The sequence below is a fragment of the Pan troglodytes genome, chromosome 12 (assembly GCF_028858775.2).
Source record: "Pan troglodytes isolate AG18354 chromosome 12, NHGRI_mPanTro3-v2.0_pri, whole genome shotgun sequence".
NCBI classification, from domain to species: Eukaryota; Metazoa; Chordata; class Mammalia; order Primates; family Hominidae; genus Pan; species Pan troglodytes.
In genome coordinates, this window is record NC_072410.2 from 99,039,294 (window position 1) to 99,057,566 (window position 18,273).

Here is an 18,273-nt window from a genome sequence, read left to right on the forward strand (position 1 = left end):
TAAATAGTTTCCTCATAAGATTATTTATGTGTCACTTTTGTAATATATCTGTTTATTCAGTACTATATATTCCAGGCCTGGCATATTGCCTGGCATATGGTAGTTGCCTGGTGAATGTTTTTAAGACAAATGAATGAATGTTCACTTTTGGGACATTCTGATAATCTTAATGTAGGGCTATTACTATCTTTAGAAAGTTGACTGTAATAATAATAATAATAGGTTAACCTTTAAAGCCCCTAAATCATCACTTATTAATCCTTTTTTTTTTGTTGTTTTTGTTTTGAGATGGAGTTTCGCTCTTGTTGCCCAGGCTGGAGTGTAATGGCGCAGTCTTGGCTTACTGCAACCTCCGCCTCCCGGGTACAGCAATTCTCCTGCCTCAGCCTCCTGAGTAGCTGGGATTTCAGGCACCTGCCACCACGCCCGGCTAATTTTTTTGTATTTTTAGTAGAGATAGGGTTTCACCATGTTGGCCAGGCTGGTTTCCAACTTCTGACCTCAGGTGATCCTCCCACCTTGGCCTCCCAAAGTGCTGGGATTACAGGCGTGAGCCACCCCGCCCGGCCTGTTAATCCTCTTAACAGGCTTGCAGGTAAGCACTCTGATTATATAGAGCAGGGGAATGGGAGATGTAGGCTGGTAATTTATTTTTTTTGAGACAGAGTCTCACTCTGTCACCTAGGTTGGAATGCAGTGGCCTGATCTTGGCTCACTGTAACCTCTGCCTCCCAGGTTCAAGCAGTTCTCCTGCCTCAGCCTCCCAAGTAGCTGGGATTACAGGCGTGTGCCGCCACGCCCAGCTAATTTTTGTATTTGTTTGTTTAGTAGGGATGGGGTTTCACCATATTGGTCAGGCTGGTCTCCAACTCCTGACCTCAGGTGATCCACCCGCCTTGACCTCCCAAAGTGCTGGGATTAGAGATGTGAGTCATCGCGCCCAGCCTGGTAATTTAATTAATATAAGGTCATTCAATAAGTTCTGGGGACTGCCTCAACCCAGGGAGCCTGATGACAGCCCTTGCTCTTACCTATGTTGCTATAATGCTTCTTTGGATTAAACTAATCATTTTGTTGTTATTGGTAGGGCACTCTGCAGTGTGCAGTGCTCATAGGAGTGTAAGGTGTTGGTAAGGGAGTAAATAAGAACCTCATTTTAGAGGATCTTGAGTTTTGTCAAGCCTCAGATTGTACTTTGCACCTGAGATAAAAACAGAAAACTACCTTTAAAAACATCACTCATGGCTGGGTGCGGTTGCTCACGCCTGTGTAATCCCAGCGTTTTGGGAGGCCAAGGCGGGTGGATCACCTGAGGTCAGGAGTTCAAGACCAGCCTGGCCAACATGGTGAAACCCTGTCTCTTAAAAAATTAAAAACAAAAATAAATAAATAAAATTTAAAACATCACTCATTTACAGGAAAAACATTTAAAAATTACATTGACATTCTAATCAGAGTATAAAGCTCATAAACTTTGAAGGGAAAGTAATGTCTTTTGATTATCTTAATTTCTGCAGTTCTTAGCACCTTGTCTGGAATGCAGTCTGCACCAAATAGAAAATTATTCAGAGAATTATACTAACATTAAAAATATATATAGTAAAAATTATGAATATTGTTCAATGAATTCTTCTGTCATAAATATATTTTTCAGAAACTTTAATTGTTTAGTGACAGACTCACATAAGATACCACATGGAATACCTGATTTCTTAAATTTGGCAGACAGAGGGGAATGAATATTTTACTGAATATCTGTGAGCCAGGCACGATGCCATGATTTGTGTATTTTTTATTTCTGAATTTCATAACTGGAAATGTATTTCATATGTATGTTATGTACCAAAACGTCCCAAAAAACTTACGTCACCTTCAGAAAATCATAAAAACCTCATCTTTCCTTTGGAGAGATTATCATAGCTTTTTATCTCCATTTGTGAATTACCATTTTATAGCATTATTATCTATGTTTTCTTATAGCTTTTTTTGTGTGTAAATATAAAGTATGCTTTAGTTCCAGTTGGTAGAACTAGTTGCCATGAACCAGTGGAGAAGAGCAACCAAATTTTATTTGATTATCAATAATTGGTTTTTAGCTATTTAGTCATATTATTTATTCTGGCTTGTTTTGACCTTTAATATTTTTCTTAGATAAATATTTCCTTGTGTATGAAATTATCACTCAAAAGATACTCAGTTATTTCCCAGATTAAACTATGACTTGTACTAAATATTTAGCTTTTTTTTTTTTTTTTTTTTGGTTTTGAGACGGAGTCTGGCTCTGTCACCAAGGCTGGAGTGCAGTGGCGCAATCTTGGCTCACTGCAAGCTCCGCCTCCTGGGTTCACACCATTCTCCTGCCTCAGCCTCCCGAGTAGCTGGGACTACAGGCGCCTGCCACCACGCCTGGCTGATTTTTTTGTATTTTTTAGTAGAGACAAGAGTTTCACCATGTTAGCCAGGATGGTCTCGATTAAATGTTTAGCTTTTAAAAGCCACTTGAGATCTCTATCTGCTAGCATAATTTAGCATCTCATTTTAGAATGCATCTGTATATTTTTTATTTTGAAAGGATATGATTTCTCTTAATCTTAATTCTCTCTCATATCCTGTACACATGTAGCAATTGCTTTTTATTGAATGAATTGTCAGTTTTAATTAGGCATGTTTGAAGTATAGCAACAGCTGTTCATACTTCAGGTGGTAGTCCAGGTAAGGCTTTAAGTGTTGCATTCTGAGTAGAGATTTTAGTTCCAGTTAGTTCCCTGAGTGGTAACCTAAGGCCCACAGAGAGAATAATGCTGTATGAATGAGTGTATTTTTAAGATTAGCTTTGACGGAATTTCTGACTCCATCTTAACTACACTAAGACTTCTTTGAAAAGGTGTATCCTCTTTAAAAAATAAGGGTCAATTTGTTCCTTGTTGCTTTTATAAGAACTGGCCTTGACTCAGCTAACCTACTAATTAAACCAAATATGAAATGGACTGGTTTTGGTCAAAATTAACTCAGAGATTTTTAGTTAAATAGGTGGGATTTTATGAGAGTGCCACATCTTTTCCAGACTTGTTTTTTTTTTTTAAGCCAGTCAGTGAGTTCTTCCAAATTATATCTCATAACACTTAAGTAAATAGTCTGTAAAGGTGAAAGTGTTATATTAATTTTGTTTATAAGTTATTTTAAAAGCTGCAGTTTGTCAGTTTGCCTGTATTATTTGATAGATAACTTATTAATGTCATTTGATTTTTTAACCCAATTTTTCTTAGCTTTGGTAGGGCACGAATATTAAATGACTTTATAAGCCTCATAACCATTGTGATTTTTTTAAACAGATATAGAAACTTTAATTTTAGAGGATAGTGAAGATGAAAATGCTTTATCAATTTTTGAGACCAATTGTCACTCAGGATCACCAAAGAAACAGTCATCATCTGCTGCTATACATAAACCCTACCTTCATTTTACAATGTGAGTGATTTATATCAACTTTCTTTGTATTTAGAGTGATTTTTGATACTTTATGATTAGAATTATAGTATATTTTTACTTATGGTTATAACAGTGAGGATATTGTTTTTCTGTTGTTTGGACACAATTCTGGAAAACTTTTACTACGTATTCTTTTTCATGTGGTAATAGTTAGTTTGTTGGTTAACTACCTAGGTGTTTTTTTCTCCAAGTAGAAGAATCTTTCCTGCTACTTTGCTTTTTTTTTTTTTTTTTTTTGGGAGACAGAGTCTCACTCTGTCACCCAGGGTAGAGTGCAGTGGCATGATCTTGGCTCACTGCAACCTCTGCCTCCTGAGTTTAAGCTATTCTCGTACCTCAGCCTCCTGAGTAGTTGGGATTACAGGTGTGCGCTACCACGACCAGCTAATTTTTGTATTTTTAGCAGAGATGGGGTTTCACTATGTTGTCCAGGCTGGTCTCGAATCTCAGGTGCTCTTCCCGCTTTGGCCTCCCGAAGTGCTGGGATTATAGGCGTATGCCACTGCACCTGGCTAAGTTTACTTTTTTTTAAAGTAATGGTGTAAATTTTTTCCCCCATGGAGGCAGAGGAAAGCTTACCCTTAGAAAGTCAGCTCATGAGCCCCAACTTTATTGCTTTTTATTTAAACTAAAATGGGCAGAAATGAAATATTTGCCATGATCTGGAATACTTTAATTTGTAATAAACTTTAGATGATCATTTAGGTCTCTAAGGCTGCTAAAGAGATTTCGATTTAGAAATTGTTCAGTAATTAAATAACTTTTTGATTTTCTAGAAACATTATACTTGCATAATTTGGATTTTATGATTTTTCAATTTACATTTACCCTTTTATTATCTGTGTTAAAGCAAGTTTTGCTGCGCACTATAATAGGTAAACACTTTTAGTGCAAATGTAATTTTAAATTAAGAGGCCAAATAGTTTTCAAATACTAACAGCATCTTTACTTGCATTTACATAATTAGCCCCATAGTTGAAGGACCATAAAGCTTCAGTCAGGTAGATCTAATAGCACTTCTATTAGAAGAGGCTGGATTGTGTGTACTTTTAATATTTTGAACAAATTTAAGTCTCCAACTTGAAGTTTTCCCATGTAGATTTTGGTGAAATGTTGATTTGATTATTTGCATTGATAACCCTTTCTTGTTTTTCATTTTTAAAAATGAGCCTAAATTACTTTCATCTTCTCTTTTTTTCTTCATATGTTCTTTAATAGCAAACTCTTTGTAAGTTTTTTTCTTCTTCTCCAGATCCTTTCTTTTATGGTCTTGGGGAAGTTTTTTTATAGGCTATTCCAGCATTTTACAGATTTGTTTTATTGATAGTTATGGGAAAGCCAATTTTTTTTTTTTTTTTTTTTTGCTTTTCACCTGGCTAGCCTGTGTGTCTGTGTCTCTCTGTCTCTCTCTCTTTCTCTCTCTCTCTCTCCCCCCTCCCTCTCTTCTTCCCTCCCTCCCTCCGTCTCCCTCTCTTCTTCCCTCCCTCCCTCTCCCTCTCTTCTTCCCTCCCTCTCCCTCTCTTCTTCCCTCCCTCCCTCCCTCTCCCTCTCTTCTTCCCTCCCTCCCTCCCTCTCCCTCTCTTCTTCCCTCCCTCCCTCCCTCTCCCTCTCTTCTTCCCTCCCTCCCTCTCCCTCTCTTCTTCCCTCCCTCCCTCTCTCCCTCTCCCTCTCTTCTTCCCTCCCTCCTTCTCTCTCTCTCTGTGTGTGTGTGTGTGTAATGTGTGTGTGTGTGTGTGTGTTTATGTGTGTTTGACAGTTATAGTTATTTAGATTTGTATTATGTAGTAGCAGAAACTAAGAAAGTATCAAAAGACGTGTTTAATTTTATAAGATAATTGTCGTCAATAAAGGAATACAGAAATAGATTTTGATATTAGAAAGTATCATGTGCAGTGTTAAGTTTGACTTTTTATTGAGGACATTTCCTGCCACTGATTTAATGTGAAATATTGGTATGGCTCATTTTGTTTTAGCTTTTCTGAAAGAATTGGTTTAATTTTAGCTTCCTTTACATAAGCTTTTCTAGTTCATTCATTTGACTTTGATTAAATGAGACGGCTATATGCTAGAATAAGCATTTTTTAGATGTTTTAATAATAATTATTCACTTATTTCTTTATTCACCTACCCATTTGTCCAATTTTTCTTTGTTTACCCTATGCCAGGCATTGTATGAGATGCTGAAAACATAAGCATGAATAAGATATAACATAGTTCTTACTTTGGAGAAGGTCTCATGGTTGGGGGTGACAAACATTTCAATATGGCGAAAGTGCTATGAAACCAGAACTAATTCTGCTGGAAGTCTGGGAAGGTTTCACAGGAGAAGTAGTGATATTTGCTGTCCTTTTCATTATGAAGGGATGGGAGTTTGCATCTGAGTGCTTTTTACAAATTAGATACTCGCTTGGTATGTAAAGATCTGTGCTTCATATTCAGTAATATATATAGGCCCCTTAACAATCATATTGCATTTGTGGTATCTTCATTTTATAGATGAGGAAAGTGAAGCACACAGAAGTTAAATAAATTGCCCATGATCCTGTTGCTAGCAGGTGGCAGAGCCAGACTCTGTGCTGTTTCCTAAGACCATATTTTTCCAAGTTATTTCTGAGCTTAATAAGTAGCTAGGGAATTGCATTGCTTCTTTAGGTAAGTTAAGCCATATATTTCACACTCTCCAAGAAGCATACACTTTAGAATTAAGGCCTTTAGTATGGGCAACATATAGTCTTTTTTGTTTGGTTGGTTTAGTTTTCTGTTTGAGCAAGATACGTTAGCATTACAGATCAATGCAGAAGAAAAGGTGCTCAGCCAGAATAAAGCATAACTTTAGTGCTGGTTTTTAGTCACACTAGCCTGGGTATTGCTGGTGAATTTCTGGGAATAGTCTCCTGAAACAATGTTGAAACCTTTTCTTTTTTACATTTAATATAAAGGAGAAGTCAAGATAGTTAAGGTTTACCAATCTGGTAGAGAAGCTTTATGATGGAAAATAAATTTTCTTTCTTACTTTATATTACCATAAGGGTGACTAGAAACAGAATTTTCTGAGGTTTTTCAAATGAAAATAGCTTTGTTTTTTCTGATTAGAAAGATGATATACACTGTAGAAAATTCAAGTAATAAAGAAGAGCATAAAGAAGAAAGTAAAAATTAAAGCCCCAGCACCTGCAGGTAATATTTGTTAAAGTTTTGGTGACCACACTTCCATGTCCTCTCTATGCATGTATAATGTATAGACCCATACATTATCTGGATTATATCCTCCTATAAGTTGTTAATATAACTTACTTTTTCATCCACTATGTTGGGAATATTATTTCATGTCAGTGTATGTTTAATATGACTGTTTTAAGATAGCTGCATATTATCTTACACGTTGGATATTCCATAATTTATAGACCCTTATTGGTAAAATTTGAAGTTTTCAAGTTTCTTCTTTTATGAACAATAGACTTGTTTCTAAGTATACATCTTTACACCACTATCTGATTCAAAGCATAAGGTAAATTTTAAGAACTGCAATTGCTGTGTCAAAGAGTGTATACATTTAACATGTTGACACAGATTGTTAAATTGCTTTCCAGAAGGCTTGTACTAGTTTACATTTCTCATACTAATGTATGAGAGTAGTATTTTTCTTATACCATTGTCAATTCTGAGCACTGTCTTTTAAAATCTTTACAAACCAGATAGATGAATATAATATCTTTTTGTTTAGTTGACTTGTTCATTTGTTCTTTCATATATTCATTCACTCATTCAAATGTTTTGTAAAAGTGCCCATCATGTTCCAGACATTGTCCTGGGTAGTTGGGGTAGGTCAGTGAACAAAATAGGGTAGGTCAGTGAACAAAATAGGGTAAGATCCTGGCCCTCATTTAACTTATATTTTTAAACAGAGGAGACATTCAGTAAAATAATAAATGTAATAGCTTGCTAGATAGATAAACTGTTAGAAGAGAAGTACTATGGGGAAAAAATGTAGAAGATAGTAAGAGGCTGGGGAATCCCTAGGAGTGGAGTGAGTTACTGAATACTTTTGGGCATACATTTTGGCATATTTAGATCTATCACATATAATTTCAGAAAAGTTGTGCTTTTCTTCCACTAGTTGTGAGGATATCAATTTTGCCATCCTCTTATTGATAATGGGTATTACAATTAATTTTTGGTTTATTAATCTAACAGATAAAAATGTCCATCATTATTTTCATTTATATTTTCTCATTTTTTTTAAATCTCTGTGTTAATGACTACCATTTTGTTCTCAAGCCTAGATTGCTCTTGAGCTTCAGACCCTGACCAGTGGCCCATCTCCCCTTTGTTGTACCATGGATCTTTCCGTACATAGCTGGACTGTATCATACGCCCCTTCTCTTCCTGTGACTCCTATGAGCCATCATTCATTCAGTTGTCTCAGCTAGAATTTGACATCATTCTCAACTTCTTTCCTTTTATTTCTTGCTTTGTCTAGTCAATGACCAAGTCTTTCTGATTTTTCTTACTAAGTCTCATCGCAGGCTATTCCTTCTTTCTCTAACACTATTCTTGTTGAACTGTCATTCACATGTCATGCCTGGGTTACTATAGCAGATGCCTGATTATCTTTCCTCTCATTTGCCTTCTTTCAAAACCCTTTCCCATACTGACAATGCTGAGATAGAGTTATCTTCCCTAAACATGTATATGATTATCTTCTCCTCTAAAGTATCTTAATGCTTCCCCATTGTCTTCAGTACACGTTCCAAACTTTTTTTTTTTTTTTTTGGAGACGGATTTCATTCTTTTTGCCCAGGCTGGAGTGCAATGGTGCGATCTCAGCTCACTGCAACCTCCACCCCCCAGGTTCAAGTGATTCTCCTGCCTCAGCCTCCCAAGTTGCTGGGATTACAGGTGCCTGCCACCACGCCTGGCTAATTTTTTTTGTATTTTTAGTAGAGTCAGGGTTTCACCATGTTGGCCAGGATGTTCTCGATCTCTTGACCTCGTGATCTGCCCGCCTTGGCCTCCCAAAGTGCTGGGATTACAGGTGTGAGCCACTGCGCCAGGTCACATTCCAGACTTTTAACGTGGCTTACAAAACCCTTTGTAGCCCTTCGTAGTCTAACTTACCTTCTTTTTTCTCTCCCCACCCTAGTACCTTTACTGTACCCTCCACAACTTGTCCCCAGGACTTCATAACAAACAAACAAAACCAAAACTGGCTGTATGAACTGTATTAGTTACCCCAAGAGCCATGTTCTTTTTAACCGTTGGTCCTTTGCACATCCTGTTTGCAGTCTTGGAATTCATCTCTTGTACCTCCAATCTTTTGGGTTTCTGCCTTGGTAACACTTTTCCAGGAATGCCTTCTATGAGTCTCTAATTGGTATCTTCCATAGCACTGTGTACTTAAACAGTACCCCTTATTAATCACATTGAACTATGGTAATTTGTATATTAACTTTTTTACTAAATACCACTCAGTTATGAGCTCTATGATAACACTGGTATTGTTTGATACTTAGGGCTAAGGCATTCAGCATAGGAGGCATTCTATAGTTATATAATTAAATAAACATTTTAAAAAGTTTCCTATTTCTATTTTCTCTTTGAATTGTCTTGTTTTACGTCCTTTGCCCATGGAGGTTTTTGAAAACTATGCATATAAACTCTTTATACATTAAGAACCATTCCTGTTTATGACAAATTCTTTTTATTAAATTTTCTTTTTATGTTTTTTCAATAATTTTGTTTCTGAGATAGGATGTCTATGTTGCCGAGGGTAGTCTTGAACTCCTGAGCTCAAGTGAGCCTCCCAACTCAGCCTCCCAAGTAGCTGGGATTACAGGCATGTTCGACCGTGCCCTGCTCTGTAGCAAATTCTTTATGCCATTTGGTTGTTTGCTATTTGGTTCAGATTATAATTTTTGGGTTACAGAGGTTTTTAGATTATTATGAATTAAAAATAAATGAATCTTTTAATTTAAATTTTGTGTTAGAATTCATTTTGTTTATGCTGTGAAATGACCTGAATCCTCCGTTTTTAAACATTTATTTTATTATCCATTTCTCTTCCTTTTATTTTATTTTTGAGACAAGGTCTCATTCTGTCACCCAGCCTGGGATGCAGTGGCACCATCATGGCTCACTGCAGCCTTGACCTCCTGGACACATGTGATCCTCTCACCTCAGCCTCTTGGTGGCTGGGACTACAGGTGCACACCACCACACCTGGCTAATTTTTTTTTTTTTTTAATTTTTTGTAGAGATGGGGTTTTGCCATGTTCCCAGGCTTGTCTCAGAACACTTGGGCTCAAATGATCCCCCCACGGCAGTCTCCCAAGTGCTGGGATTACAGGTGTGAGCCACTGTGCTGCCGTCATTTATTTTTTATGATTCTTTTCTTAGATGAAATTGTTTCATATAAGAAAATATAAATTCTTATACATTTTATAAATTTATATTCATATAAACTTATATATTATAATTCATATTTTATAATATATTATAAAATAACAATAACAAAATAATTTATATGACTTATAAATTTTATAATTCATATAATTTTTATAAACATATGCATATAAATTATTTCATTATATATGAAATTCTTTCATATAGTGATTACAATTAATCATTTCCTAGGCTGCCTTTTATGTTTGTCTGTTTCTTTGATATATTCTACATTCTATTAATTGTTATTCTATAATATGTTTCAGTATAAAGTAGGACACATCTTAACATAGTGGGTTCAGAACTGAGCTTTGCAGTCAAATGGGCTTGAATGACAATTTGAACTCTTCCACCTGGTTATACAACTTTGTAGTTAACCTCCACGAGCCCTGGTTTCTTATCTGTTTAATAAAATGAAACTATGTGTTTCACAGAATTGTTAAGAAAATTGAACAAGAAATCTCTATGAAGTGCTTGTTACTAAAACATGTTTGAATGCATTAAAATTGGTAGCATTTTTTTTTTTTTTGAGACTGAGTCTCACTCTGTTGCAGTGGTGAGATCTCGGCTCACTGCAACCTCTGCCTCCCAGGTTCAAATGATTCTCCTGCCTCTGTCTTCTGAGTAGCTGGGACTACAGGCACGTGCCACCACGCCCAGCTAATTTTTTGTATTTTTAGTAGAGATGGGGGTTTCACTGTGTTAGCCAGGATGGCCTTCATCTCCTGACCTTGTGATCTGCCAGCCTCAGTCTCCCAAAGTGCTGGGATTACAGGCGTGAGCCACTGTGCCCGGCTGGTAGCATGTTTTAAAAAGTTTTCTTGATATTCTTACTTGATTGTTCTTTCAGTTAAAGTTGTGAGTAGGTTGAAACTCCCCTCCTCCCAAAAATTCTTGAGGGATTTCAACTTGAAAATCCTATGTGTATAAAATAAAAAAGTAAATGGGTTAGGAAGAATTGACGTCTTTATGTATTTAGTCTTTGTGTTCAGGCTCAGTTTCACTCTTTTCTTGCTAAGACTATAATTAGGTAATGTTTGTTTTACCTTTTTAATTTTTTTTTTTTTTTGCAGTGAATAGGATCTCCTTTCCTTTTTTACAATGGTTATTGATGGTGTTTAGGAAATCTATTGATTTTTCTGTTTCTTCTGTCTTGTTACTTTGCTGGTAGATTCTGACAGTTTTTGGTTGATTTCTTGGATTTGCTACTACATAATGATATCCTTTACAGGTATCAATTTTTTCCCTTTTTGCTTTCTATTAGTTCCATTTTAAATTTGCTTATTCTTATTGCATTGCCTTAGAATGTCTAGTACTACCCACAGTGAGAGTAAACTTTGTTTCATTTGTTATTTTAATGGTGCTGTAGAATCTCGAAATTACAAGTCAAGTTTGGTTTAACATATTTTCCTTCTCTGGTATGGAGCTTTAGATGTCATCTGTCAGGGTAGTAACAGTTAGTTTTTGTTGTTACAGAAATAAAATTTGTGTTGGAAGAAGTTTATATATATATATATTTGTTATTTTAAAAATTGTGATTGTTTTAGTTTGTTCCTGCTGCTGTAACAAAATACCTTAAACAGATTAATTTATAAACAACCTACATTTATTTATTTATTTATTTTCATTATACTTTAAGTTTTGGGATACATATGCAGAATGTGCAGGTTTGTTACGTAGGTATACATGTGCCATGGTGGTTTGCAGCACCTATCAACCCGTCATCTGCATTAGGTATTTCTCCTAATGCTATCCCTCCCCTGGCCTCCCACCCCCGGACAGGCCCCGGTGTGTGATGTTCCCCTCCCTGTGTCCATGTGTTCTCATTGTTCAACTCCCACTTATGAGTGAGAACATAACAACATAAATTTATTGCTCACAGTTAACGGAGGCTGAAAGTCTAAGATGAAGGCTCTGGCAGATTTGGTGTCTGGTGGGGGCTTGGTTTCTGCCTCTAAGATGATGCCTTGACCGCTGCTTCCTCTGGAGGGGAACAACAATGTCCTCACATGGCAGAAGGGATTGAAGGGACTAGCTAGTTTTATTATCAAGCCCTTTGATAATATAACTAATCCATTCATGAGGGCTGACTGCTCATGACTTAATCACCTCTTAAAGGCCCTGCCTGTTAATTGAGTCCTACATTTGGGATAATCTTCAGATCTACCTCTTTGTCAAAAAGTGAGATTCCTAACATTTAACCTTGGATAACTAATAACTAAATGATACTGGAGTTTAATGCATCTTCAAGTTAATATATGTGGTATGATAGCAGGAATACCAAGGTTATTTTATTTTATTTTAAAGTGGATTTATTTTATTATTTGTTTGTTTGTTTGTTTGTTGGTTTTTTGAGATGGAGTTTTGCTCTTGTTGCCCAGGCTGGAGTGCAGTGGTGTGATCTCGGCTCACTGCAACCTTCGCCTCCCGGGTTCAAGCGATTCTCCTGCCTCAGCCTCCTGAGTAGCTGGGATTACAGATGCCCGCCACCACAGCCAGCTAATTTTTGTATTTTTAGTAGAGACGGGGTTTCACCATGTTGGCCAGGCTGGTCTTGAACTCCTGACCTCAGGTGATCCGCCCACCTTGGCCTCCCAAAGTGCTAGGATTACAGGCGTGAGCCACTGCGCCTGGCCCTTAAAGTGGATTTTATACTTTGATATCTTGGTTATTAATATGGTCAGAGATACCAACATTTTAAAACCATAATTAATAAAAAAATAAGTCACTATACTAAAATAATATAGGAAAGTTCTGTTAATTTGGAGTTAAATTGTTTTAATGTAAAAATTTTGCCTGATATTTCATATTTGTCTTCAGAATGTATGACTTTGAAATAATTATGTCTTACATGTATTACAGGTCACCATATCATCAGCCAACCTCTTACAGGCCACGCTTATTGCTCTCTGGAGAACGGGGCTCAGGTCAAACTTCTCACCTTGCTCCAGCACTTTTGCACACTCTAGAAAGATTCTCTGTGCATAGACTAGATCTCCCAGCACTTTATTCAGTTAGTGCCAAAACACCTGAGGAATCATGTGCACAGGTAGGTTTGTACCACATCAGAGCACTTCCAACTTTCTTATTGCTTATAATTTGGTAGTATTTCTAGTGTGTAGTGTTACAGATAAGATTTTTTCAGAGTACGATATGAATATTAACTTTTTGTTGATTATTCATTAGCATTCTAGTATTAGTGTAAAGGATCCTTTTGATGCATACAGTTTTTTAAGTGAGCTCATTGTCTTTCTCATGATCCTCCTTACTGAAATTTTAATACCGTGTGTCATTATGCATTGTAGAAAGGGAGTTTATTTTGCCTTTTTCTGACCCTCTGTTCAAAGTTGTGGTCTCAGAGCAGTTTCAGACTTCTGTCTTTTCTTAGAGCCTTATCATAGAAAGGGAAATTATATCCAATTTGAGATAATCAGGATTTAATATTCATATTAGAATAGTGATAGCAGTTCAAAAATTATAGATATTTGTGTTGACAGTTGTGTATTTGACATTTGATTTTCAACTATTTTGTATTTACTGGTTTGTGAAGCAAAGTTCTAGTGGGGCTGTTTATATTTCTTGAGGTTGTTATATATAACCATGGATATATTATGTCATATTGAAACTAAGGATGAGGGTAATACATTTTTTGAGCCAAGGGACCATATCTAAGCCATTTTTGTAACTCTGACAAGGTGTCTAGCTGATAGTAAGTGGTCATTAAATGTTTGAATAATAATGTTTCAAATAAATAAGTTAGAGAGAGGAATGCCACTTTGTACTTTGATACTTAGCCTACTTTTAGAGTTAAATAACTGGAGTAGTAACACTTAAAACATTTCACACAATTTTGTTGTTTTTTTCCCAGTTACATTTTCCGAATACTTAACACATATACTGTAATTATCTAACTGAAAGCCATTTCCTACATTGTAGCAAGAAATATGCATTTTTTAAACAGTTCATAGTAGTATTGATTTAGTTTCTCTTTTACTCACAGTTCTCTGGATATGAACACCCTACCAGCACTTCATCACTTTTAAAGCCCTATTTAAAGGTTTCTTTCCAAAACCCTTGAATTAAGTGCTATCTACCAGTATTTTGCTCCCAGTTTGACACATTTAACTTATCCTGGGTGTGTTTTCCAATAATGTTGATTTATATGTTTGCTCATATTTTTCTCTTTAGAGAGACAAAATTACTGCAGGTTGTATGCAAGTAAAAGAATTACTCAGTACCATTTAAAATAAATACAAATGATTTAGTAGAAAAATATAAATCAACAAAATTGACCCCAGAGAAGAGAGAATCTAAACAATCACTGTGGAAGAAGAAATTCAGCAAGTATCTTAAAACCACTAAACATAGATGGTTTCACAGGTGAATTATTTTAATCTTAAAGGATAAGATCATTTTGATGCTAGTCACACTGTTCCAAAAGCATAGGAATAGGAGGAAAGCTGTGAAATAGGCAAAATCAACAATATCACATCTTTCAGGGAAATACAAAATAAAACTGTAGACCAATCTCATTTCAGCAATGTTCATAAAGAAACTATTACAAATGAAATCTAGTAGCACATCAAAAGAATAATATAACATTACTAAAGCATGCAAGATTAATTCAGTTAGACATGAGAGATCTAAGTATTGGAAAGGATACACTGAATTTGTAAGTATTTGCCTATGATGTGATTAATTATATGGAAAACTTACAGTGTCAACTAAAAAATGATGTAAGACAATAAAGAAATTCCATAAGGTGGACACTTTCAAAGTTAGTGTTTTAAAATGATAGTTTTCTCTTATAAATACTATAATAAGTTAGAAATATAATGGAAGAAGAGGTCCCAATTGAAATAGCAACTAAGTTTACGTAGGAATTAGCAGAAACAATATGAAGGGACTATGAGAAGAAAACTAAAAGTTGCTGAGGGGGACAGTTGAATATATGAAAGACATACCTTATTTGTTTGTTTCCAGACCCAAAGGCCAGAGAAGTCTCCCACCAGGAATGCTCTCTGCCTTTCATAGTATCATCAATCTTCTTGGCTGGGGGAAGAAGCCATCTTTATTAAGGAGGCCAGAGCTGGGCTAGTCTCATGTATTCTTCCCATATCCCTAAAGTAAATATATATATTTACTTTATATATTTTTTATATAAATATAAATATATATAAATATATATTACTTATATATAAATAATATATAAGTACTTATATATAAATAATATATAAGTAATTACTTATATATAAATAATATATAATTACTTATATATAAATAATATATAAGTAATTACTTATATATAAATAATATATAAGTACTTATATTTATATAAGTAATTTATAATATATAAATAATATATAAGTAATTACTTATATATAAATAATATATAAGTAATTACTTATATATAAATAAATTACTTATATATAATAAATAAATAATATATATAAATTACTGTGCTAAATTTATATATAAATATATTTATATATTTATATTTATATATTTCATTATATATATTTTTTATATATAAAATATATATTTTATATTTTATTATATATATATATATATATATATATATATATTTTAAGATGGAGTCACGCTCTGTTGCCCAGGCTGGAGTGCAGTGGCGCAATCTCAGCTCACTGCAACCTCCGCCTCCTGGGTTCAAGTGATTCTCCTGCCTCAGCCTCCCAAGTAGCTGGGACTACAGGTGCGTGCCACCATGCCCAGCTAATTTTTTGTATTTTTAGTAGAGACGGTGTGTCACCATGTTAGCCAGGATGGTCTTGATCTCCTGACTTCGTGATCTGCCCGCCTTGGCCTCCCAAAGAAGTATCTTTAGAGATTTGGCATTTGGGTCTCAAACCAAGCTTGTAGACTTCAAAATTTGGTTGTCTGAAACTAAAATCTCTACCTTGAGATCTCAGGAGCTTATGTTGTAAACCAAAAGCCAAGAATTTTGTTTGTTATCTTCAGTCTTCTGATCAACTCTTTTGAGGCAAGAGGTTTGGAATGTTCTACATAGATAAATTTCAAATGTATTTGATTGGGCAGTTAAAAATCTGTTGAGCGTTCAACTCCATATGTGAATGTACTTCTTTCTAGTGTGTGTATGTGTGTGCATGTGTGTGTACACACTACTATTAATCTTTATATTAGTAAATAGCAAAGCTTAGATGTTTTTTCTGCTTTAGATATCAATTAAATGTCAATATTCTCATCACCTCTTACTCTCAGCTCCCATGATCTGATCATTGCTCCAGATCTCTGCATTGGGAGTGAACCACTATATAGGAACAAGAAAGTCTGGGGATTTGGGATGGGCATATCTCAGTGAATACTTCACAGTGTCATCTGCATAGAGAGAGCCATGCCTGGCTAGAATACTTATGGTGACTTCATACTAATGATAATGTTGTGTTAATATGTGGAGCTTTAGAGGAAGAAGCACACTTTGTTTGTAATTACTGTGCTAAATTTCTTTAGTTCAGAATGTAGACTCAAGTCAAATTATGCAGATTAAAATCTCAGTTGTGGTTGTGACTTGGGCAAGTTGCTTAACACTCTGAGCCTTAATTTTCTCGTCTGTGAAATGGAGATGACACCATGAGGTTATCAAATAGGCTTGACGTATAGTCCTCAATGAAAGTTAGTTATAATCGTGCTTATTACTACTACCATTGCTGCCACTGCTACTGCTTACAGCTAATGAATGGTAAGACTTTAAATTCAAAGGCTGTGAGGTTTTTTCCTAAATTAGTGTATAAATTAAGTACAGTTCTAATTATAATCTCCTCAAAACTTAGGGGGAGAAGTTAAAAAAAAAGAGTTCTGTTTCTTCTAGAAAATAAATATGACAGTAGCAAGGAGAATTCTAGAGGAAAAAGTGTCATTAGGGGGCCCTACCAAAATTGTAAGGGTGTAATAGAGTTACAGTAATAAAGAAAGTGTGCCTGTGCAAGAGTAGACAAAGTAATAGAACAGAAGAGACTATTCATGCTTAGACTTTTGTAGAAGTAGAATTTGATGGTGATGACCACAATGGCGATGACATTTCATATCAGTAGATGGAAGAAATGGATTATTTACCAAATGGTCTTGGAAAACTGGCAAGCTCCTCCAGTAGGGGAAAAAGCAAAACAAATAAAACTGGGATTTCCTACTTTTTTCTGTAGCCCAAAATAAACTCTACATGGGCAGTGGAACTATAAAAGTACTGGAAAAATTCACAAGGTCAGTATATTTATTATCTTATGTGTGAAAGTAATTTCTAAGCAATGCACAAAAACTAGAAAACATAAAGATATGAAGGAATTTGATTATATAAAATTTTAAATTGCACATGGCAAAAAGCATTCTTTAGATTAAATTAATAGATATAGTCTGGGAAAAAGTATATTTGTAGCAGATATGTTGAGAACAAGTTTTCTAAATATGGGCAAATACCTTAAAATCAGTAAGAAGAAAGAATAGCAATCTAATATAAAAATTGGCAAAATAGAAACATGCTATTTATGGGGGAAAATAAAAAGTAACCAATAAAAATGTGAAAAGATTCTAAGCTTCACTTAAGTGAAAATAAAGTATCAGATTTGTTTTTTTTTTTTTTTTTAAAGCTTGATAATGCCATTTGGAGATGTGGACTGCTTAGACTTAGTGGAAATGTAAATTTATTTGATGTTTTTGGAGTGTAATTTGGCACCATCTTTTAAAATTTCAAGTACCATATTGGTGTAGTGTGAGAAAAGAAAATAACATTTCAAATACATATACCTTTTGACCCAGGAATTCTGTGTTTAGGAATTTTTCCTAAAGATACGTTAGCTACAAGTATTCATTGCTAAATGAACAAGGATATTTGTCACTGTGTCGTGTGTAATTGCCACACGAAACATAAAGGCAGACAAACTGAATATCCCTTCACGTGGGACCAGCTAAAATTAGTTATGGTGTATCTTGACATACAAAGGAGTACTGTCTAGCCATTAACATGAATGAGATAGATTTACATGGGCTGAAAAATGCAGGTGACATTAGTGAAAAAAGCAAGTATTCTCAAAAACTGTTAATATGGTTGCTTTGGCTTGGGGAGAAGGAATCTGGAAGATTGGGAAATGTGTGAACTTTGCCTTTTTAGTTTATGCTATACTGTTTAGAAAATTCTCTTTTTTGAAGTTTTTATTTGACTGTATCAAGCAAGCTAAAGATGAAAAAAATCACTTTGAAAGAGAAATATTTTCTTTTCTTTTCTTTTTTTTTTTTTTTGAGACAGGGTTTTGCTCTTGTTGTCCAGGCTGGAGTACAATAGCGTGATCTCGGCTCATTGCAACCTCCGCCTCC

General features: G+C 35.2%; 1 protein-coding gene across 5 annotated transcripts in view; it reads left to right on the forward strand.

Annotated features, from left to right (window-relative positions):
* ATAD2B (ATPase family AAA domain containing 2B) overlaps positions 1 to 18,273 on the forward strand; it is a 177,829-nt gene that overhangs the window by 103,135 nt on the left and 56,421 nt on the right. For all 5 annotated transcript variants that reach the window (XM_525707.7, XM_063790083.1, XM_009442106.5 and 2 more), the window contains 2 exons: positions 3,333 to 3,468; positions 12,793 to 12,979. In XM_525707.7, the coding sequence (XP_525707.2) occupies positions 3,333 to 3,468; positions 12,793 to 12,979 (323 nt within the window). The remainder of the gene's footprint in view (positions 1 to 3,332; positions 3,469 to 12,792; positions 12,980 to 18,273) is intronic.